Source organism: Ranitomeya imitator, chromosome 2 (genome assembly GCF_032444005.1).
Source record: "Ranitomeya imitator isolate aRanImi1 chromosome 2, aRanImi1.pri, whole genome shotgun sequence".
In the NCBI taxonomy this organism is placed as follows: domain Eukaryota; kingdom Metazoa; phylum Chordata; class Amphibia; order Anura; family Dendrobatidae; genus Ranitomeya; species Ranitomeya imitator.
This window is the reverse complement of record NC_091283.1, coordinates 296,169,018-296,192,798: the sequence shown is the minus strand read 5'-3', so window position 1 is coordinate 296,192,798 and position 23,781 is coordinate 296,169,018. Positions and strand designations below refer to the sequence as shown.

The following is a 23,781-nucleotide window of genomic DNA, read 5'->3' as shown; positions in this document are numbered from 1 at the left end:
AACGATGTGGCAAAGAGTAAGCTCCACATTGGGGGAAAAAATTCCTTCCCAACTCCACATACGGCAATCAGACTAGTTCCCTGGATCAACACCCTATCAAGGAATCTAGTGTATATACCATGTAACATTATACTTTTCAAGAAAGGTATCCAGTCCCCTCTTAAATTTTAGTAGTGAATCACTCATTACAACATCATACGGCAGAGAGTTCCATAGTCTCACTGCTCTTACAGTAAAGAATCCGCGTCTGTTATTATGCTTAAATCCTCCAAACGCAGAGGATGCCCCCTTGTCCCTGTCTCAGGTCTACGAGTAAAAAGATCATCAGAAAGGTCTTTGTACTGTCCCTCTCATATATTTATACATTGTAATAAGATCACCCCTTAGCCTTCATTTTTCCAAACTAAATAGCCCCAAGTGTCTATCTTGGTATTGCAGACCCCCCAATCCTCTAATGACCTTGATTGCACTTCTCTGCACCCGCTCCAGTTCAGCTATGTCTTTCTTATACACCGGAGACCAGAACTGTGCACAGTATTCTAAGTGTGGTCGAACTAGTGACTTGTATAGAGGTAAAATTATGTTCTCCTCATGAGTATCTATGCCTCTTTTAATGCATCCCATTATTTTATTTGCCTTTGTAGCAGCTGCCTGACACTGGCCACTAAATGTGAGTTTGTCATCCACCCAGGTCTTTTTCAGTGACAGTTTTGCGCAGTGTTTTACACATAATTATACATGTTATTTCTTCGGCCCAAGTGCATGACCTTACATTTATCCATATTAAACCTCGTTTACCATTTATCAGCCCAAGCTTCTAGTTTACATAAATCATATGTAATATAAAATTGTCCTCCTCTGTATTGATTACCCTGCAGCGTTTAGTTTCATCTGCAAATATTGAAATTCTACTCTGAATGCCCCCTACAAGGTCATGAATAAATGTTAAAAAGAAGAGGGACCAATACTGACCCCTGTGGTACCCCACTGCTAACCGCGACCCAGTCTGAGTGTGCTCCATTAATAACCGCCCTTTGTTTCCTATCCCTGAGCCAGCTCTTAACCCACTTACACATATTTTCCCCTATCCTCATTATTCTCATTTTACGTATCAACCTTTTGTGTGGCACCGTATCAAAAGCTTTTGAAAAGTCCATATACAGTACGTCCACTGGGTTCCCTTGGTCCAATCCGGAACTTACCTCTTCATAGAAACTGATCAGATTAGTCTGACATGAACGGTCCCTAGTAAACCCGTGCTGATACTGGGTCATGAGGTTATTCCTCTTCAGATACTCCAGTATAGCATCCTTTAGAATGCCCTCCAGGATTTTACCCACAGTAAAGGCTAAGCTTACTGGCCTATAATTTCCGAGTTCAGTTTTTGTCCCCTTTTTGAATATTGGCACCACATTTGCTATACGCCAGTCCTGTGGTACAGACCCTGTTATTATGGAGTCTTTAACCCCTTAATCCCATATGACGTACTATCCCGTCCAGGTGACCTGGGACTTAATTCCCAGGGACGGGATAGTTTGTCATATGCGATCGGCCGCGCTCACGGGGGGAGCGCGGCCGATCGCGGCCGGGTGTCAGCTGCCTATCGCAGCTGACATCCGGCACTATGTGCCAGGAGCGGTCACGGACCGCTCCCGGCACATTAACCCCCGACACACCGCGATCAAAGATGATCGCGGTGTGCCGGCGGTGCAGGGAAGCATCACGCAGGGAGGGGGCTCCCTGCGGGCTTCCCTGAGACGATCGGTACACGGTGATGTGCTCACCGTGTACCGAGCGTCTTCTCCCTGCAGTCATAGTAACATAGTAACATAGTTAGTAAGGCCGAAAAAAGACATTTGTCCATCCAGTTCAGCCTATATTCCATTATAATAAATACCCAGATCTACGTCCTTCTACAGAACCTAATAATTGTATGATACAATATTGTTCTGCTCCAGGAAGACATCCAGGCCTCTCTTGAACCCCTCGACTGAGTTCGCCATCACCACCTCCTCAGGCAAGCAATTCCAGATTCTCACTGCCCTAACAGTAAAGAATCCTCTTCTATGTTGGTGGAAAAACCTTCTCTCCAGACGCAAAGAATGCCCCCTTGTGCCCGTCACCTTCCTTGGTATAAACAGATCCTCAGCGAGATATTTGTATTGTCCCCTTATATACTTATACATGGTTATTAGATCGCCCCTCAGTCGTCTTTTTTCTAGACTAAATAATCCTAATTTCGCTAATCTATCTGGGTATTGTAGTTCTCCCATCCCCTTTATTAATTTTGTTGCCCTCCTTTGTACTCTCTCTAGTTCCATTATATCCTTCCTGAGCACCGGTGCCCAAAACTGGACACAGTACTCCATGTGCGGTCTAACTAGGGATTTGTACAGAGGCAGTATAATGCTCTCATCATGTGTATCCAGACCTCTTTTAATGCACCCCATGATCCTGTTTGCCTTGGCAGCTGCTGCCTGGCACTGGCTGCTCCAGGTAAGTTTATCATTAACTAGGATCCCCAAGTCCTTCTCCCTGTCAGATTTACCCAGTGGTTTCCCATTCAGTGTGTAATGGTGATATTGATTCCCTCTTCCCATGTGTATAACCTTACATTTATCATTGTTAAACCTCATCTGCCACCTTTCAGCCCAAGTTTCCAACTTATCCAGATCCATCTGTAGCAGAATACTATCTTCTCTTGTATTAACTGCTTTACATAGTTTTGTATCATCTGCAAATATCGATATTTTACTGTGTAAACCTTCTACCAGATCATTAATGAATATGTTGAAGAGAACAGGTCCCAATACTGACCCCTGCGGTACCCCACTGGTCACAGCGACCCAGTTAGAGACTATACCATTTATAACCACCCTCTGCTTTCTATCACTAAGCCAGTTACTAACCCATTTACACACATTTTCCCCCAGACCAAGCATTCTCATTTTGTGTACCAACCTCTTGTGCGGCACGGTATCAAACGCTTTGGAAAAATCGAGATATACCACGTCCAATGACTCACCGTGGTCCAGTCTATAGCTTACCTCTTCATAAAAACTGATTAGATTGGTTTGACAGGAGCGATTTCTCATAAACCCATGCTGATATGGAGTTAAACAGTTATTCTCATTGAGATAATCCAGAATAACATCCCTCAGAAACCCTTCAAATATTTTACCAACAATAGAGGTTAGACTTACTGGCCTATAATTTCCAGGTTCACTTTTAGAGCCCTTTTTGAATATTGGCACCACATTTGCTATGCGCCAGTCCTGCGGAACAGACCCTGTCGCTATAGAGTCACTAAAAATAAGAAATAATGGTTTATCTATTACATTACTTAGTTCTCTTAGTACTCGTGGGTGTATGCCATCCGGACCCGGAGATTTATCTATTTTAATCTTATTTAGCCGGTTTCGCACCTCTTCTTGGGTTAGATTGGTGACCCTTAATATAGGGTTTTCATTGTTTCTTGGGATTTCACCTAGCATTTCATTTTCCACCGTGAATACCGTGGAGAAGAAGGTGTTTAATATGTTAGCTTTTTCCTCGTCATCTACAACCATTCTTTCCTCACTATTTTTTAAGGGGCCTACGTTTTCAGTTTTTATTCTTTTACTATTGATATAGTTGAAGAACAGTTTGGGATTAGTTTTACTCTCCTTAGCAATGTGCTTCTCTGTTTCCTTTTTGGCAGCTTTAATTAGTTTTTTAGATAAAGTATTTTTCTCCCTATAGTTTTTTAGAGCTTCAATGGTGCCATCCTGCTTTAGTAGTGCAAATGCTTTCTTTTTACTGTTAATTGCCTGTCTTACTTCTTTGTTTAGCCACATTGGGTTTTTCCTATTTCTAGTCCTTTTATTCCCACAAGGTATAAACCGCTTACACTGCCTATTTAGGATGTTCTTAAACATTTCCCATTTATTATCTGTATTCTCATTTCTGAGGATATTGTCCCAGTCTACCAGATTAAGGGCATCTCTAAGCTGTTCAAACTTTGCCTTCCTAAAGTTCAATGTTTTTGTGACTCCCTGACAAGTCCCCCTAGTGAAAGACAGGTGAAACTGCACAATATTGTGGTCGCTATTTCCTAAATGCCCAACCACCTGCAGATTTGTTATTCTGTCAGGTCTATTAGATAGTATTAGGTCTAAAAGTGCTGCTCCTCTGGTTGGATTCTGCACCAATTGTGAAAGATAATTTTTCTTGGTTATTAGCAGAAACCTGTTGCCTTTATGGGTTTCACAGGTTTCTGTTTCCCAGTTAATATCCGGGTAGTTAAAGTCCCCCATAACCAGGACCTCATTATGGGTTGCAGCTTCATCTATCTGCTTTAGAAGTAGACTTTCCATGCTTTCTGTTATATTTGGGGGTTTGTAACAGACCCCAATGAGAATTTTGTTACCATTTTTCCCTCCATGAATTTCAACCCATATGGACTCGACATCCTCATTCCCTTCGCTAATATCCTCCCTTAAAGTGGACTTTAGACAAGACTTTACATAGAGACAAACCCCTCCTCCTCTCCGATTTTTACGATCCTTTCTAATCAGACTGTAACCCTGTAAGTTAACTGCCCAGTCATAGCTTTCATCTAACCATGTCTCGGTTATTCCCACTATGTCAAAGTTACCTGTAGATATTTCTGCTTCTAGTTCTTCCATCTTGTTTGTCAGGCTTCTGGCGTTTGTGAGCATGCAGTTTAGAGGATTTTGTTTTGTTCCAATCTCCTCACTGTGGATTGTTTTAGAAATGTTCTTACCTCCCTTCTGAGTATGTTTTCCTGGGTCGTCTTTGTTCGAGTCTAATGTTTTTTTCTTCCCGTCCCCTCTTCTTCTAGTTTAACGCCCTCCTGATGAGTGTAGCGAGTCTTCTGGCGAATGTGTGTTTCCCAGGTTTGTTGAGGTGTAGTCCGTCTCTGGCGAGGTGTCCATCATACCAGTAATTCACACCGTGGTCCAGGAATCCAAATCCTTGTTGTCTGCACCATCGTCTTAGCCAGTTGTTTGCATCAAGGATCCTGTTCCATCTCCTGGTGCCATGCCCGTCTACTGGAAGGATAGAAGAAAAAACTACCTGTGCATCCAGTTCCTTTACTTTCTTCCCCAACTCTTCAAAGTCCTTGCAGATTGTCGGTAGGTCCTTCCTTGCCGTGTCATTGGTGCCAACATGTATCAGAAGAAATGGGTGGACGTCCTTGGAGCTGAAGAGCTTTGGTATCCTATCGGTCACATCCTTGATCATCGCACCTGGAAGGCAGCATACTTCTCTTGCAGTTATGTCCGGTCTGCAGATGGCTGCTTCGGTGCCTCTCAGTAGTGAGTCTCCCACCACCACCACTCTTCGTTGCTTCTTGGCTGTACTTTTTGCTGTCACTTGTTGCTGTGTGCCCTTTTTCTTTTTTGCTTGCTGGTATTGCTTCATTCTTAGGTGTGCCATCTTCATCCTCTACAAAGATTTGATATCGGTTCTTCAGTTGTGTGGTTGGTGATTTCTCCATGGTCTTCTTGCTTCTTTTGGTCACATGCTTCCACTCATCTGCTTTTGGAGGTTCTCTGACACTTTTTGCACCTTCTGTGACCAGTAGAGATGCTTCTGTTCTGTCTAGAAAGTCTTCATTCTCTTTGATGAGTTTCAAAGTTGCTATTCTTTCTTCCAGACCCCGCACCTTTTCTTCTAAAAGGGCCACTAGTCTACACTTCTGACAGGTGAAATTGGATTCTTCTTCTGGTCGATCTGTGAACATGTAGCACATGCTGCAGCTCACCATGTAGGTTGTCACATCTGCCATGTTGCTCCTAGATCCTGCTGACTTGCTGTGTGTTTTCCTTCTTGTGTAATCTACTCAGCCAAGCTCTCTTGCAATAATGTCCTACAGGCAAAAATTCTTTCTAAGCAGCTGGTCCCGGCTGTACCCAACGATCTTCTAGCTTAGGGAGACTTAGCTTCTCCCAGAAGGCACCTGGAATATGCAAATTAGCCTCCTGAAGCTTGAATCCCTGGTTTGGTGATGCTTTCGAAGCAGCTGGTCCCGGCTGTACCCAACGATCTTCTAGCTTAGGGAGACTTCGCTTCTCCCAGAAGGCACCTGGAATATGCAAATTAGCCTCCTGAAGCTTGAATCCCTGGTTTGGTGATGCTTTCGAAGCAGCTGGTCCCGGCTGTACCCAACGATCTTCTAGCTTAGGGAGACTTCGCTTCTCCCAGAAGGCACCTGGAATATGCAAATTAGCCTCCTGAAGCTTGAATCCCTGGTTTGGTGATGCTTTCGAAGCAGCTGGTCCCGGCTGTACCCAACGATCTTCTAGCTTAGGGAGACTTCGCTTCTCCCAGAAGGCACCTGGAATATGCAAATTAGCCTCCTGAAGCTTGAATCCCTGGTTTGGTGATGCTTTCGAAGCAGCTGGTCCCGGCTGTACCCAACGATCTTCTAGCTTAGGGAGACTTCGCTTCTCCCAGAAGGCACCTGGAATATGCAAATTAGCCTCCTGAAGCTTGAATCCCCAGATCCAAAATGGCCGCCGGACTGCATCCGGGTCCTGCAGGGAGCACTTCCGGGTCAGGATCAGGCTGCAGCTGCAGCTCTAATCCTGCCCGGCTGTATGTCAGATCACCGATCTAACAGAGTGCTGTGCACACTGTCAGATCGGTGATCTGTGATGTCCCCCCCCCGGGACAAAGTGAAAAAGTAAAAAAAAAAATTTCCACACTTGTAAAAAAAAATAAAAAAAAAAAAAATTCCTAAATAAAGCAGAAAAAAAAAATATTATTCCCATAAATACATTTCTTTACATAAAAAAAACAATAAAAGTACACATATTTAGTATCGCCGCGTCCGTAACGACCCGACCTATGAAACTGGCCCACTAGTTAACCCCTTCAGTGAACACCGTAAGGAAAAAAAAAAAAAACGAGCCAAAAAACAACGCTTTATTATCATAACGCTGAACAAAAAGTGGAATAACACGCGATCAAAAAGACGGATATAAATAACCATGGTACCTCTGAAAACGTCATCTTGTCCCGCAAAAAAAGAGCCGCCATATAGCATCATAACCAAAAAAATAAAAAAGTTATAGTCCTCAGAATAAAGCGATGCCAAAATAATTATTTTTTCTATAAAATAGCTTTTATCGTATAAAAGCGCCAAAACATAAAAAAAATGATATAAATGAGGTGTCGCTGTAATCGTACTGACCCGAAGAATAAAACTGCTTCATCAATTTTACCAAACGCGGAACGGTATAAACGCCTCCCCCAAAAGAAGTTCATGAATAGCTGGTTTTTGGTCATTCTGCCTCACAAAAAAATCGGAATAAAAAGCGATCAAAAACTGTCACATGTCCGAAAATGTAACCGATAAAAACGTCAACTCGTCCCGCAAAAAACAAGACCTCACATGACTCTGTGGACCAAAATATGGAAAAATTATAGGTCTCAAAATGTGGAGACGCAAAAACTTTTTTGCTATAAAAAGCGTCTTTTAGTGTGTGATGGCTGCCAATCATAAAAATCCGATATAAAAAACGCTATAAAAGTAAATCAAACCCCCCTTCATCACCCCCTTAGTTAGGCTACGTTCACATTGCGTTAATGGGTTAACGCTAACGGACAGCGTTGCACGGCGAAAATGTCACAATTAACGCCGTGCAACGGGTCCGTTAGCACAACCATTGACAGCAATGTGATTTTCGGGTGGAGCGCATCGCTAGAGCGTGCCATTTTCGGCTCGCGCTAGCAAGGTGCCATTCTTTTGTGGCGCGCCTCAGACGCTGCTTGCAGCGTCCGCGGCGCGCCCGAGGTCCGATCCCCGATCTTCCAGAGCGGGGACGTTAACGAGACCACTAAACACGACACCTAAAAAGACATTGCGTTAGCGCAATCCGCTAGTGCTAAACGGATTTCCCTAACGCAATGTGAACCTAGCCTTAGGGAAAAATAATAAAATAAAAAAATGTATTTATTTCCATTTTCCCATTAGGGTTAGGGCTAGGGTTAGGGTTATGGTTAGGGTTTGGATTACATTTACGGTTGGGATTAGGGTTGGGATTAGAATTAGGGGTGTGTCAGGGTTAGCTGTGTGGTTAGGGTTACAGTTGGGATTAGGGTTAGGGGTGCGTTTGGATTAGGGTTTCATTTATAATTGGGGGGTTTCCACTGTTTAGACACATCAGGGGCTCTCCAAACGCGACATGGCGTCCGATCTCAATTCCAGCCAATTCTGCATTGAAAAGGTAAAACAGTGCTCCTTCACTTCCGAGCTCTCCCGTGCGCCCAAACAGGGGTTTACCCCAACATATGGGGTATCATCGTACTCGAGACAAATTGGACAACAACTTTTTGGGTCCAAGTTCTCTTGTTATCCTTGGGAAAATAAAAATTTGGGGGGCTAAAAATCATTTTTGTGGGAAAAAAAAGGATTTTTTATTTTCACGGCTCTGCGTTGTAAACTGTAGTGAAACACTTGGGGGTTCAAAGTTTTAACAACACATCTAGATAAGTTCCATGGGAGGTCTAGTTTCCAATATGGGGTCACTTGTGGGTGGTTTCTACTGTTTGGGTACATCAGGGGCTCTGCAAATGCAACGTGACGCCTGCAGACCAATCCATCTAAGTCTGCATTCCAAATGGCGCTCCTTCCCTTCCGAGCTCTGCCATGAGCCCAAACAGTGGTTCCCCCCCACATATGGGGTATCAGTGTACTCAGGACAAATTGAACAACAACTTTTGGGGTCCAATTTATTATGTTACCCTTGTGAAAATACAAAACTGGGGGCTAAAAAATAATTTTTGCGAAAAAAAAAAAAAAATTATTTTAACGGCTCTGCGTTATAAACTGTAGTGAAACACTTGGGGGTTCAAAGCTCTCAAAACACATCTAGATAAGTTCCTTAGAGGGTCTAGTTTCCAAAATGGTGTCACTTGTGGGGGGTTTTAATGTTTAGGCACATCAGGGGCTCTCCAAACCAACATGGCGTCCCATCTTAATTCCAGTCAATTTTGCATTGAAAAGTCAAATGGCGCTCCTTTCCTTCCGAGCTCTGCCATGCGCCCAAACAGTGGTTTACCCCCACATATGGGGTATCGTCGCACTCAGGACAAATTGCACAACAACTTTTGTGGTCTAATTTCTTCTCTTACCCTTGGGAAAATAAAAAATTGGTGGCGAAAAGATTATTTTTGTGAAAATATGATTTTTTATTTTTACGGCTCTGCATTATAAACTTCTGTGAAGCACTTGTTGGGTCAAAGTGCTCACCACACCTCTAGATAAGTTCCTTAAGGGGTCTACTTTCCAAAATGGTGTCACTTGTGGGGGGTTTTAATGTTTAGGCACATCAGGGGCTCTCCAAACCAACATGGCGTCCCATCTTAATTCCAGTCAATTTTGCATTGAAAAGTCAAATGGCGCTCCTTTCCTTCCGAGCTCTGCCATGCGCCCAAACGGTGGTTTACCCCCACATATGGGGTATCAGCGTACTCAGTACAGATTGTACAACAATGTTTGGCATCCATTTTATCCTGTTACCCTTGGTAAAATAAAACAAATTGGAGCTGAAATAAATTTTGTGTGAAAAAAAGTTAAATATTCATTTTTATTTAAACATTCCAAAAATTCCTGTGAAACCCCTGAAGGGTTAATAAACTTCTTGAATGTGGTTTTGAGCACCTTGAGGGGTGCAGTTTTTAGAATGGTGTCACACTTGGGTATTTTCTATCATATAGACCCCTCAAAATGACATCAAATGAGATGTGGTCCCTAAAAAAAAAATGGTGTTGTAAAAATGAGAAATTGCTGGTCAACTTTTAACCCTTATAACTCCCTAACAAAAAAAAATTTTGGTTCCAAAATTGTGCTGATGTAAAGTAGACATGTGGGAAATGTTACTTATTAAGTATTTTGTGTGACATATCTCTGTGATTTAAGGGCATAAAAATTTAAAGTTGGAAAATTGCGAAATTTTCTAAATTTTCGCCAAATTTCCGTTTTTTTCACAAATAAACGCAAGTTATATCGAATAAATGTTACTACTAAAATGAAGTACAATATGTCACGAGAAAACAATGTCAGAATCGCCAAGATCCGTTGAAGCGTTCCAGAGTTATAATCTCATAAAGGGACAGTGGTCAGAATTGTAAAAATTGGCCCGGTCATTAACGTGCAAACCACCCTCGGGGCTTAAGGGGTTAAAGATTAAAAATAATGGTCTATCAATGACTGTACTTAATTCCTGCAGTACTCGGGGCTGTATCCCATCCAGGCCCGGAGATTTGTAAATTTTAGTTATTTTTAGACGCTGCCGTACTTCCTGCTGGGTTAAGCAGGTGACATTTAATTGGGAATTTTTATCACTAGTCATTTTGTCTGCCATGGGATTTTCTTTTGTAAATACTGATGAAAAAAAGTCATTTAGCATATTGGCTTTTTCCTCATCCTCATCCACCATTTCACCCAGACTATTTTTAAGGGGCCAACACTCTCATTTTTTAGTTTCTTACTATTTATGTAGTTAAAGAATATTTTGGGATTATTTTTACTCTCTCTGGCAATGAGTCTCTCTGTCTCAATCTTTGCTGCCTTGATTTGCTTTTTACAGAATTTATTTAATTTTTTGTATTTATTTAATGCCTCCTCACTACCTACTTCCTTTAATTCTCTAAATGCTTTCTTTTTGTCCCTTATTGCGCCCCTTACAGCTCTATTAAGCCATATTGGTTTCCTCCTATTTCTAGTATGTTTATTCCCATACGGTATATACTGTGCACAGGTCCTATCCAGGATGCCAATAAATGTCTCCCATTTTCTTTGGGTATTTTTATGTCTCAGGATATCGTTGCAGTTAATTGCACCAAGATCATCTCTCATCTGTTGGGAAATTTGCCCTCCTGAAGTTTAGTGTCCTTGGAACCCCTCTATGACTCATCTTATTAAAGGATACATGAAAACTTATTATTTTGCGATCACTATTCCCCAAGTGACCTCCAACCCTTATATTTGATATGCGGTCTGGCCTGTTGGTTAATATTAGGTCTAGCAGTGCCCCCCTCTTTGTTGGGTCCTGAACCAGTTGTGAAAGGTAATTGTCTCTCATAGTTGTCAAAAAACGATTACCTTTGCTGGAACTGCAGGTTTCCGTTCCCCAATCTATTTCAGGGTAGTTGAAGTACCCCATAATAATGACTTCTCCTTGAGTCGCAGCTTCATCTATTTGCTTTACGAGGATAAAATTGATCAAGCAGTTTTATTCTTCGGGTCAGTACAATTACAGCGATGCCTTATTTATATCATTTATTTTTTTTTATGTTTTGGCGCTTTTATACAATAAAAACTATTTTATATAAAAAAGAATTTTTGCATCGCTTTTTTCTGAGGGCTATAACTTCTTTATTTTTTTCGCTGATGCTGTATGGCGGCTCGATTTTTGCAGGACAAGATGACGTTTTCAGCGGTACTATGTTTATTTATATCTGTCTTTTTGATCGCGTGTTATTCCACTTTTGTTCGGCGGTACGATGATAAAGCATTGTGTTTTGCCTCGTGTTTTTTTTTTTTTTTTTTACGGCGTTCACTGAAGGGGTTAACTAGTGGGACAGTTTTATAGGTCAGGTCGTTACAGAAGCGGTGATGCTAGATATGTGTACTTTTATTTTTTTTATTTACATAAATAAAGGTATTTATTGGAACAATATATTATTTTCTTTATTTAGGATTTTTTTAAAAAATATTTTTAGACAGTGTAATTTTTTTTAAACTTTTTTTTTTTACTTTGCCCCAGAGGGGGACATCAATATATTATCAGATCGCTGATCTGACACTTTGCTCGCAAGCCAACCTCCCTGCAGGACCCGGAAGGACCCCCTCGGCCATCTTGGATCCGGGGTCTGCAGGGAGGAGAACGAAGGAGACCCTTGGAACAACGCGATCACATCACATCGCGTTGTTCCAAGGGTCTCAGGGAAGCACGCAGGGAGCCCCCTCCCTGTGCGATGCTTCCCTATGCCACCGGAACGCTGTGATCATGTTTGATCGCAGTGTTTCGGGGGTTAAAGTGTCAGGAGCGGTCAGAGTGCCGAATGTCAGCTGTGATAATTGGCTGAAATTTGGCTGTGATCAGCCACGCTCCTCCCGTGAGCGCGGCTGATCGGGTATTACGTACTATCCCATCCATGGGAATTAAGTCCCAGGTCACATGTACGGGATAGTACGTCCGATGGCAAAAAAGGGGTTAAGCAATAAGCCCAAAAATATTCAAAACCAGATAAGGCTCAGCTGCATGTTAAAGAATGGGTACATGTCATCAAATCAAGAACTTATAAAAAAACAAACCTAAGAGCTCTGAAACACACTCAACGCATTTCCCCTTTCAAGGTTCATCAGGAGTGAATACAGTATACATAGTATAAAGAGACTACTTAGCTGCTGAAGAAATTGCTATGACCGGCACAATAGCAGGGTTCAGAGTTCAAGCACATAAGGAAACGATACCCCTTCATAGTGTGCTGCATGATACGGTGCATGTTGATCCATGTTGCTATTGTGCCTGTCTTAGCCATTTCTTCAATCGCTATAATTGTGGTATACTGTCCAAACAAACTCTCATTTCAATATCTCACCTCCTATTCCTTTCCCCATCCCACAGGGCTGGATAGGGGTAGGAGGGACAGTCGACAGTGATCAGGTGTATGGTGCCAACCTCCCGCTGGTAGGTAGGAACAGTTCAGATTAGTGATGGGTACAGGCACCTCCTGCTATCTTAAATGGTGGTAGTGGTCCTTGTTATCACCTTACTGCGTTAAGACGTAATTAAAGGTAATTGTTTAAGTACAGTTTTTATACAATTAATTTCTTTGTTCAAGTTTTCTGTACAGGAACAATGTTATTCTAGCTGTGATTTCCTCATGGGTAGGGCTCACAGCCCAACACCATGCAGGACGATTGGCGTTTGCCACAGAACGCAAGGATTGGCAAATTCGCCCTGTGCTCTTCACAGATGAAAGCAGGTTCACACTGAGCACATGTGACAGACATGACGGAGTCTAGAGACGCCGTGGAGAGCGATCTGCTGCCTGCAACATCCTTCAGCATGACCGGTTTGGCAGGTGGTCAGTAATGGTGTGGGGTGGCATTTTTTTGGAGGGCCGCATAGCCCTCCATGTGCTTGCCAGAGGAAGCCTGACTGCCATTAGTTACCGAGATGAGATCCTCAGACCCCTTGTGAGACCATATGCTGGTGCGGTTGGCCCTGGGTTCCTCCTAATGCAGGACAATGCCAGACCTCATGTGGCTAGCATGTGTCAGCAGTTTCTGCATGATGAAGGCATTGAAGCTATGGACTGACCCACCTGTTCCCCAGTCCTGAATCCGCTTGAACACATCTGGGACATCATGTCTCGCACGATCCATCAGCGTCACGCTGCACAACAGACTGTTCAAGAGTTGGCGGATGCTTTAGTCCAGGTCTGGGAGGAGATCCCTCAGGAGACCATCCGCCGCCTAATCAGGAGTATGCCCAGGCTTGTAGGGAGGTCATACAGGCACATGGAGGCCACACACACTACTGAGCATCATTTCCTTGGGTCTTGAGGCATTTCCACTGAAGCTGGATCAGCCTGTAATTTGATTTTCCACTTTGATTTTGAGTATCATTCCAAATCCAGACCTCCATGGGATATTCATTTTGATTTACATTGATAATTATGTTTTATTGTTCTCAACACATTCCACTATGCAATGAAAAAAAATTTGCAACTGAAATATTTCATTCAGTGATATCTAGGACATGGTATTTTAGTGTTCCCTTTATTTTTTTGAGCAGTGTATATAGGTTTTATTAGTAGATGTAAAGAAGAAAACTAAATACTGTAAAATAATCACTCATATGCTTCCCCTATCTCCAGTAATTGTATTATTACACGGGATTTTTATGATGTTACATCGGCTCATCTTCTCATTCAGGTCTCTACAATATCGGCTTCTCTCAGTGATGATCTTCTATATAAGAGAATTTTCTTGAATTACCCATCAAAGATGGATATGGACAGATACAAGATGGCCGAGAGGATATTACACCTTACTCTAGAGATCCTCTTCCGTCTTACTGGAGAGGTGAGAGATTCTGATGACGTCACATTACATCATTCTTATCTATGGGAATAACAGATGGACAGAACTGGAGAGGTGAGGACTCTGGAAATGTCTGTAGTGAGATTTATTAATGTGTCTCTCCATAACCAGGATTACACAGTAGTGAAGAAGACCTCTAGTGAGCGATGTCAGGACCCTGTGTCTGAGGGATGGGGAAGACCCCTGAGCGCAGTCACGGGGCCTCCACCTCACCTGATACATGAGGACATCAATGACCAGAAGATCCTAGAACTCACCTACAAGATGATTGAGCTGCTGACTGGAGAGGTGGCACTGCTGGGAATGCTGGGACATTATACAGTAACACTATGAAGGGATCGGGGGGGATGACGGTATCATTATATGTGTCAGGTTCCTATAAGGTGTCAGGATGTCGCCGTCTATTTCTCCATGGCGGAGTGGGAGTATTTAGCAGGACACAAAGATGTGTACAAGGATGTCATGATGGAGGTTCCCCAGCCCCTCACATCACCAGGTAATAGACAGGACTAAATACACTTGGCCTATAATTATCTGTACGTAAAGAATGAATTCAGTGCCTGTATGTGTTTCCTCCAGATCTATCCAGTAGGAGGACAACACCAGAGAGGTGTCCCAATCCTCTTCTTCTACAGGACTATAAGCAAGAAGATCCCAATGTTCCTCAGGATCATCAGGTAGATGGAGAGAAGGTGTCATGAGATCCCCCTATGATGAGTAGACGGCTATGAAGGTCTTGTGCTCAGTCTTGTTTTATTCACCAGTATTATATGTTTTATACTTGTGTAATGAGAACATTGCAGATGGCAGGCAGGACTGCCACCAGGAATTTCGGTGTCCTATACTGGCAAAACTTTCGGGCCCCTTGGGACTTCGCCCAGGCTACCCCCCCCACCCCCCAGCTCCGCCTCCAACTCTCGAACCTTCCACAGTCCCACTGCCAACTCATAGAAAAACTCCACATCTGTATCTGTATAATGCAAGCCATAGTCATATATAGTTGAATAATAATACATATAATACAGCCCCATAGCAGTATAATGCATCCCCTTAGGAGTATAATGCACCTCCATAGTAGTATAATGCACCTCATTGTATAATGCCCTCCCATAGTCGTATAATGCACCCCCATAGTAGTATAATGCACCCCCATAGTAGTATAATTCAGCGTCATTCTGCAGATTTCCCAAAAAAAGGTTTATCCTTACCTGGCTGAGGTCCAGCGGTGTAGTCCACCTGATACAGGCGTGTACCATCATATGAGAGTATCAATATACGCCGACAATGTGCCCACTGACATCTGCCAGCTTGTGATCTCCCGCAAGGCAACAGATTTTAACTTGCCGTGCGTCTGACGATGCATGATCAGTTGAGTCGCTGGGGCCCGTAGATGAGAGGCGGCCTGCTGCGGGCCCCCTCTGCTCGCCAGGCCCTATTCGCCAGTAAGGGCAGTAATGCTCTGATGGCGGAACTGATGGCAGGATTAGAGCTGATTATAGATGTGACTATCTTTTCTCTTCACCTGTCTGTGACTATTACGATGTTTTTCAGAGTGAAGATCTGACCCATATTAATACTATAGAGACATATGTGAGGGGTGATGAGCGGTGTAAAGAGGAGATTCCAGCATATGACTACCCAGGTGAGTAGTAACATATAAATGCAGAGAAGTCACAGATTCTTCTCAGTCACCGGCTGTGGCTGCTTTATTGGTTGTATAGCCCGGTTGTATGATAATCGTGTGTTCACCATTTTGCCTCTAGACCTCAACATTCTCCTCCATCCAAACTTTGACACATCAGCTCTAAACTGTTATAAAATAATGTATTTGAAGGTCTAATATTTCTTCTTGAAACTGATCTGACATTTACCATTGGCCCTTATAATAGTTTCCCTTGAAAGAGCCACTGAGCCCCATAGTCTAATTACCCCAGAGAGGTTTCTCCACTAGTTACTCATTTATTACTGATAAAGACTGTTGAGTTTGATCATTTCAGTAGATATATTATTGTCTTTAGTCATAGTGTTTTACTACAGTATTTACTGCCCAAATCCTTTGACTTAACCACTTCCCACAGTCCTTTTTTGTTCCTGACCCAATTTTTCGAACCTGATGTGTGTCACTTTGTGGTGATCACTTTGGAATTCTTCACAAAGGATAATAGGAAACAAATGGACCTTACAAATTATTTTCCAACTTCTCTTGAATCTGACAATACTCTATATACAATTGTGCACTACTGTCTGGGCACATGGCAGGGTTAAGAAGCTATTTAGCTATTTGACTGCAGCTCTTGCAGAAATAGTTTGCAGACACGATGCATTGGGGCACTGTTCGTGGTCATCTGGCAGCTCAAAAGATGGCCACCATGAACAGACTTGGCGCTATCTACTCCATTTTACAGATCCCAGGGATTGCCTTGTTCATCATACTTTAACCCTTCTACATGGGTCTGTACATAGACAGAGACCCCTAGGCTTTGGCCATGGTGTTACCTTCTGTTTTGTGATGTGAGATGTAGCAAGAATTGTCAGGTAACCGGGTCAGTACCAGGAGAGCAGAAAAAATACAAAATCAGAAGACACAAGAGTAGGCAGTAAGCGAGCCGAGGTCACAACAGGAAACAAATAAACAAGCCGGCAGCTGAGCACAGAGGAATTAACCAGAGGAGAAGGCTGTATCTGACAGCTTCCAGCAATATGCTTCGAGCTTTGGTAGGGTGTGGTGCTTTCCAACTGGCTGGAGCAGGGAGCTGGACAACACAAACCCATACTGCCAGACTGGATGGTACTACAAATCCCAGGCACCCTAATCTTAGTGGCAGGACAGAGCCTGTTTCGCCCAGAGCTTCTGGATTCGATGTCTCCTCCATTACCAGTGCCGTCTGTAGAATGAATAAGGTTGTGCCTGGTAACAGAACCAGACATCACAGGAGCAGATCTCCGTGGAGATAGGACATACCATATGCAGAAGCCCTAATGGATCGCCCCCACGTGTAGGTGGTGATGGTGGACGGTGTAAGACGCGGTGAATAACGAGGACACAAGGTTGCAGTCTCTTTACCTTTTACTGAAGACCTCAACGTCCAGAGCACTGTTCACAGGGCTGGCTGAGTCCGGCCTGTCCGAAGGCACATCCAGAGTTCCCTTTGCAGGTGGAAATCAGTAGCCTTCCTACTAGCGCCTGTGTGTTGTAGTAACTCCCTGCTGAGCACCACGGGATAGTCCTCACAACTGTCGTGTATGTTTCTGATGTTCTCTCTCCGTCCCCCAGATGGTATGGCTAGGACGACCCGTATGACGGGGTAGGCCTGGAGTTAATTTATAGGGACCCTAGAGACACCCCTCTCCCACAATTGCCTCCGTTGTCTTCATTAGGTTTAAAGGTTGGACAGCCAACTTGGAATTAACTGTCCTGCCGTAGTTTGAAGTAATGCGTAGAGCCTATTACTCCCTCGGTGTTCCGGCCTCCGGCTACGCGCCTCAGAAGGATGTTGCCGATCTTAAGGCAGAACTCCTCCCGGTGTTATCTCCTTGTGCTGTGATCTCGTTTCTCACTTTCCACAATATACTTCGCTTTGTGTCCTTTCTTAGGATGCTGCCGCAATGAGGAGCAGGCGCAGCTCCGTAACGTTCTATCTCGTGCTATGTCTCTGTCAGGATCCCACCCCTGACAGGGACCCTCTGTCTGCAGCTCAGATGTTCCTCCTTCTTCCCCTGTCTGCCTGACAGGTCTTCTCTGGGTCTAACCCAGGTAGCTTCTGACTCACTTCCTATCCAACCCACCAGTTTTACCCGTGTGTTAGGAGTGGCCTAGTACATAGAACCTTTGCTCCCCCTGGTGGAGTGTGAAATGTAGTGTGTGACTGTGATACCTGGCAAGGTGAACTCCTTTAGTACCGTCAGACGTAACATCACTCCCCCTGGTGGAAGAACGACATTACTGCAACGACCAGGACTCTGGGGCGCTGCACTAATATGAGAAAATGGCAGAAAACCAGAACAGTAGAAATCCCCATAAATTGGCTTAATTTTGGAAATTATAACCCTCAGGGGATTAATGTATTGGAGTAGTGACTATGTTGACCCCAGAGCCACTTTCCATAAATTAGCACGCAGTGGATGTTGGAGAGTGAAAATGGCAAATATGCCATTTTATTACCCAACACAGTGCCCAGATTATGTTCCAGGAGACACACACATTGTAAATTAAGTGGGCTCTTATCACTATAGTAATGCCAAATACATTATTATTTATTATCATTTTTAATTTTTATAGCACCATTTATTCCATGGCGCTTTACACGTGCTTTATACATGGATGCTAAATGTGGTTTGGGCACACTGCAAGGCTCAGAAGCGAGGGGAAAATTTGACTTTGGGAGAGCGGATATTGCTGGATTGGTGTATGGAAGCCATAGTGCTTTTCAAGAGCCTTTGAGCCACTTGTAATGTAGAAACCTGTTTTTCACTGACAGATGATGGACCTGAGTGGGGATTTGTTTTTTTTTGTGTGATGAGTAGAAGGTTTATTGGTATAGTTTTCCTCAACATAACATTGTTTGGTGACTTTTTACTCTATATTTCTAAGGCAGAATGGACAAACAGTTGAACACCATGCTCTACTGGTTCATCCTATGAGGTTTTCTATTAGACTGTGAGCTCTTTTGTCTTAGTGAATAATTACGTATTCAACATAACTTGTCATGTTGTGGACTGTTTACGTACAAATGTTAAAATATGTAAAATTCAAGGATGTTTTTATGAAAACTAATTGATTTTATTTTTAACAGATGACTGTAGCAGGCGATCAGAGGGGCAGCTGACATCTTCAGTTTTTAAATCGGATAATCTTGAGATCCCACAGGATACAATTGAAGTGAATGCCATTACTCCAGAAATACCATCATCCCTTCACAGCAAAGATCTATCGTCTGATCTGAAACAGGTCCTGTCTTCTGATTTATTACCGACTACTAAGGAATATCAAAGTCACAAAATAAGCATTAAAAAACAAATTGATCCTGAAGTAAAGAAGCCATTTTTACTTTTAGAATATGGAAATCATTTTCCCCTCAAAGAATCTTTTCTTAAGCATCAAAAAATTCACACAGCAGAGAATAGATTTTCTTGTTCCAAGTGTGGGAGATGTTTTAAACAGAAGTGGAAACTTGTTAGACACCAAATAACTCACACAGGAGAGAAGCCTTTTTCCTGTTCAGAATGTGGGAAATGTTTTAACCAGAAATCATCTTTTGTTAGGCACCAGAGATTCCACACAGGAGAGAAGCCTTTTTCCTGTTCAGAATGTGGGAAATGTTTTAACCAGAAATCAGATTTGGTTACGCACCAGAAAACCCACACAGGGGAGAAGCCTTTTTCCTGTCCAGAATGTGGGAAATGTTTTAACCAGAAATCATCTTTTGTTAGGCACCAGAGATTCCACACAGGAGAGAAGCCTTTTTCCTGTTCAGAATGTGGGAAATGTTTTAACCAGAAATCAGATTTGGTTACGCACCAGAAAACCCACACAGGGGAGAAGCCTTTTTCCTGTCCAGAATGTGGGAAATGTTTTAACCAGAAATCATCTTTTGTTAGGCACCAGAGATCTCACACAGGAGAGAAGCCTTTTTCATGTTCAGAATGTGGTAAAAATTTTACACACAAACCAGATTTTGTTAAGCATCAGAGAACCCACGCAGGGGAGAAGCCTTTTTCCTGTTCAGAATGTGGGAAATGTTTTAATCAGAAAGCGCATCTTGATAGTCACCAGAGAGTCCACACAGGGGAGAAGCCTTTTTCCTGTTCAGAATGTGGGAAATGTTTTAATCAGAAAGAGCATCTTGATAGTCACCAGAGAATCCACACAGGAGAGAAGCCTTTTTCCTGTTCAGAATGTGGGAAATGTTTTAACCACAAATCATCTTTGGTTAAGCACCAGAACACCCACGCAGGGGAGAAGCCTTTTTCCTGTTCAGAATGTGGGAAATGTTTTAATCAGAAAGCGAATCTTGATAGTCACCAGAGAGTCCACACAGGGGAGAAGCCTTTTTCCTGTTCAGAATGTGGGAAATGTTTTAATCAGAAAGAGCATCTTGATAGTCACCAGAGAATCCACACAGGAGAGAAGCCTTTTTCCTGTTCAGAATGTGGGAAATGTTTTAACCACAAATCAAATCTTGTTACTCACCAGAGAATCCACACAGGAGAGAAGCCTTTTTCATGTTCAGAATGTGGGAAATGTTTTAACCAGAAATCATCTTTGGTTATGCACCAGAGATCTCACACAGGAGAGAAGCCTTTTTCATGTTCAGAATGTGGGAAATATTTTAATCGGAAATCAGATCTTGTTAGACACCAAAGAATTCACACAGGGGAGAAGCCTTTTTCCTATTCCTAATGTGGGAAATGTTTTACATGGAATTCAACTCTTTAATAAACATCAGAGAAGTTGCACAGGGGAGAAGCCTTTTTCATGTTCAGAATGTTGGAAATATTTAACCAAAAATGGTAACTTCTTAAAACAGTTGTCTTACTACTAGGACAACATCTTGTCATTCCTTATATTTGGCCTCGCTAAAACAAAAATACTCATACACAGCTCCCTTGCAGGTGCCAATTCAGCGGTGTCAGGATTCATGTGAGGTTGTTACAGTAAACAAACCCTGCGCCCAATCAGTGCCGGCTTCACTGTCCCCGCCTTCGGAAGTATTGAATATAAACAGGAAACCAGAGCTGCGGCTGCTCTCTACTTCCTCCTATTGTTTGATTTGAAGTTGGGGACAGTGACATCAGCGCTGATTGGCCGCAGGGCTCGCATGACGTGATAAACTCAAATGAGCTTTATAAACTCAAGTGCTGACACTGCTGGAACTGCATTGGCATGGAAGGTTTGAATAATTATTTTTATTTTAACAGGATCAGACATAAGGCTTGAGAAGGGATTGTCCAAGTAGAGAACAACCCTTTTAAACATAAAAAAAATCCCACACAGAAGTCATTATCATACCCAGAGTGTAAAGAATGAATTACTTAAATTGTATTTTGTTGACTGTCAAAAATAGCTGTGACCTGGAGAAAATTATATACAATGGGGAAAATAACTATTGGATACTATACCGATTTTGCAAGTTTTTCCAGATACAAAGAATGAAGTCTGTAATTTTTTTTTCTGTAGGTTCACTTCAACTGTAAGAGACAGGAGCTAAAAATAAAAGCCAGGAAATAACATTGTATGACTTTTGCATAATTTAATTGCATTTTATTGCATGAAATACCATATTTTTCAGACTATAAGACGCACCGGACCATAAGACTCACCTAGGTTATAAAGGAGGAAATTAGGGAAATAAAAACTGAAGCAAAAAATGTGGTAAAATTGTACTTAATATCTCCTACATCCTGATACACATTGTCACGATAATGTGTATATGCCATGTTTGAGTCTGCCTAGCTTTACAAGACACAATCTGTGGGCAATTCTGACCCCCCCCCCCCTCTTTCCTCTGCTGGCTGCCAGTGTGTGTGTGTGTGTGTGTGAAGAAGAATTTTTATTGCCCCCTGCAAATAGCAGTTTCTGCTAAGGCTGCTCACTCCTCCTATCTAGCACTAGTTAAAACTGGTGTAAGACATGAGTTTCTTTGTTCTATTAAAGTTACATATCACGGCACCAATTTGGGCTGGAACTATACGAATTACATATTCCGGATGTCCATCGGTAGACCTATCGACAACTGAAAGCGCGAGCAGCTAGGTGCAATGAGTGCAAAGTGCGGATTTCTCCTTAAGCAGATCATGTAATGGCTCCGTATTTACACTTAACAGAACGCCCCTGATGTGGGGAACATGAGCATCGAGGTTCACATAGCAAACTATGCATAAAAAATAGTTTTCATATTGTAAGAAAAGAGGAGGTTTCAGCCCCTAAGTGATGTCACCACAGGGGGAGTGCCTGGGCTTTAGTCAGGGAATATCTGCGTGAGGGTATGTGCACACGTCAGGATTTTGTCAGGATTTTTCATCAGTATTTGTAGCCAAAACCAGGAGTGGGTGATAAATGCAGAAGTGGTGCATGTTTCTATTATACTTTTCCTCTAATTGTTCCACTCCTGGTTTTGGCTACAAATACTGATGAAAAATCCTTACAAAATCCTGATGCAATCCTGACGTGTGCACATACCCTAAAGCAGGATTCTTGCAGTGTCTTTTGCTGGGGATTCAGCTATGACAGGCTGTGCAATCTGACGTGAGAATAAGTGGGGAAGGTCCCCTCCCCCAGCCAGCATACGGCATACCATTGAATGATATAAAAGAATTGTAAGTCCATTTTCACCGTTTATCCCTTTTTATTTGTAATTGTGATATAAACATGATTCGTCATCTTTATAATATCTTATTAATATTTTTGTAAATACTGCCTATCTTTTATGGAGTAAAATATACAATTTTACTAGCTTGTCTCTTCATGCTCTATATGACTGTGCATCCTCTGAGGTGAATAATGCTACTGATTTGGGTTGGCTCCAGACCGGTTAACCTTTGGTGAAAATCGGAGCTGGATGCAATGACCTTGTTCTGTGCAATTGGGCGTCTTTGCAGTGACGGGCGGCCTTGATAATTATTGTTCCCGCCTGAGTGGGAGTAGTTATATCGTCCTCGCTGCAGTGTGCCAATAGCCAGTACATAGCAGGCAGCCTTTCTGGTGACTAATTACCCTAGGTGCAGTACTTGATCTGATCTGACCTGAGGGTAAAGGGGTGCCCGAGAGCTGCAAGTTCCAAACTGGAACTGGGAAGTGGAATGTAGATAAATCCCCTTCAGACGGAACCAGGGGAAATCAAACAACCCCCTTGTTATCAAGGTATCAGGGATGCCTGACATATTGTTGGGATCCGTGACATATTGTTGGCAGCACGGTGGGAACCGTGACACACATGGTCCCCTCATCCCTACTATGGTATGCATGGCCCTCTCATCCTTATCTTGGTATGCATGGATCCCTCATCCCTATCCTGGTAGGAATGGTCCTCCTCATCCCTATCCTAGCAGGAATGATTATCTTCATTTCTATCCTGGTATGCAGGGCCTAATCCCTATCCTGGTATTCAGGGCCCATATCTTGTCCTAGTATGCATCGCCCCAATCCCTATCCTGGTATGCAGAGCCCCCATCTCGTTCTATTATGTATGGCCCCACCCCTATTCTGGTATGCAAGGTCCCCAACCTTATTCTGGTATGATTGGCCCCCATCCCGGTCCTGGTATGCATGGTCCCAGTCTATCCTTAATGCAGCAGCCAGGGTTGTCCATCTAGCTAATCGGTATTCAGACGTGTCCACTCTTCACCAGTCATTACACTGGCTGCCCATTTATTATAGAATCCAACTCAAAGTACTTGTTCTCACCCACAAAGCTCTCCACAGTGCAGCACCCCCTTACATCTCCCTCATTTTGGTCTATCAGCCTAACCGACCACTGTGCTCTGCAAACGACTTTCGACTAACCTCTGCACAAATCCGTACCTCCCACTCCTGACTCCAAGACTTCTCCCGTGCTGCGCCAATCCTCTGGAATGCTCTACCTCTAGATATTAGGACCATCTACAATTTGCATAGTTTTAGGCGCTCCCTCAAAATACATTTGTTGAGAGCGGTT

The 23,781-nt window shown here is 42.9% G+C and overlaps 1 protein-coding gene across 1 annotated transcript in view; it reads left to right on the top strand.

Annotated features, from left to right (window-relative positions):
• LOC138663293 (zinc finger protein 665-like) overlaps window positions 1-22,849 on the top strand; it is a 55,093-nt gene extending 32,244 nt beyond the window's left edge. Inside the window, exons 2-7 of the mRNA XM_069749470.1 lie at window positions 13,961-14,110; window positions 14,240-14,416; window positions 14,501-14,624; window positions 14,708-14,805; window positions 15,680-15,770; window positions 18,922-22,849. Of these exons, the coding sequence (XP_069605571.1) occupies window positions 13,961-14,110; window positions 14,240-14,416; window positions 14,501-14,624; window positions 14,708-14,805; window positions 15,680-15,770; window positions 18,922-20,528 (2,247 nt within the window). The 3' untranslated portion in view covers window positions 20,529-22,849. The remainder of the gene's footprint in view (window positions 1-13,960; window positions 14,111-14,239; window positions 14,417-14,500; window positions 14,625-14,707; window positions 14,806-15,679; window positions 15,771-18,921) is intronic.
• The last annotated feature ends 932 nt before the right edge of the window (window positions 22,850-23,781 follow it).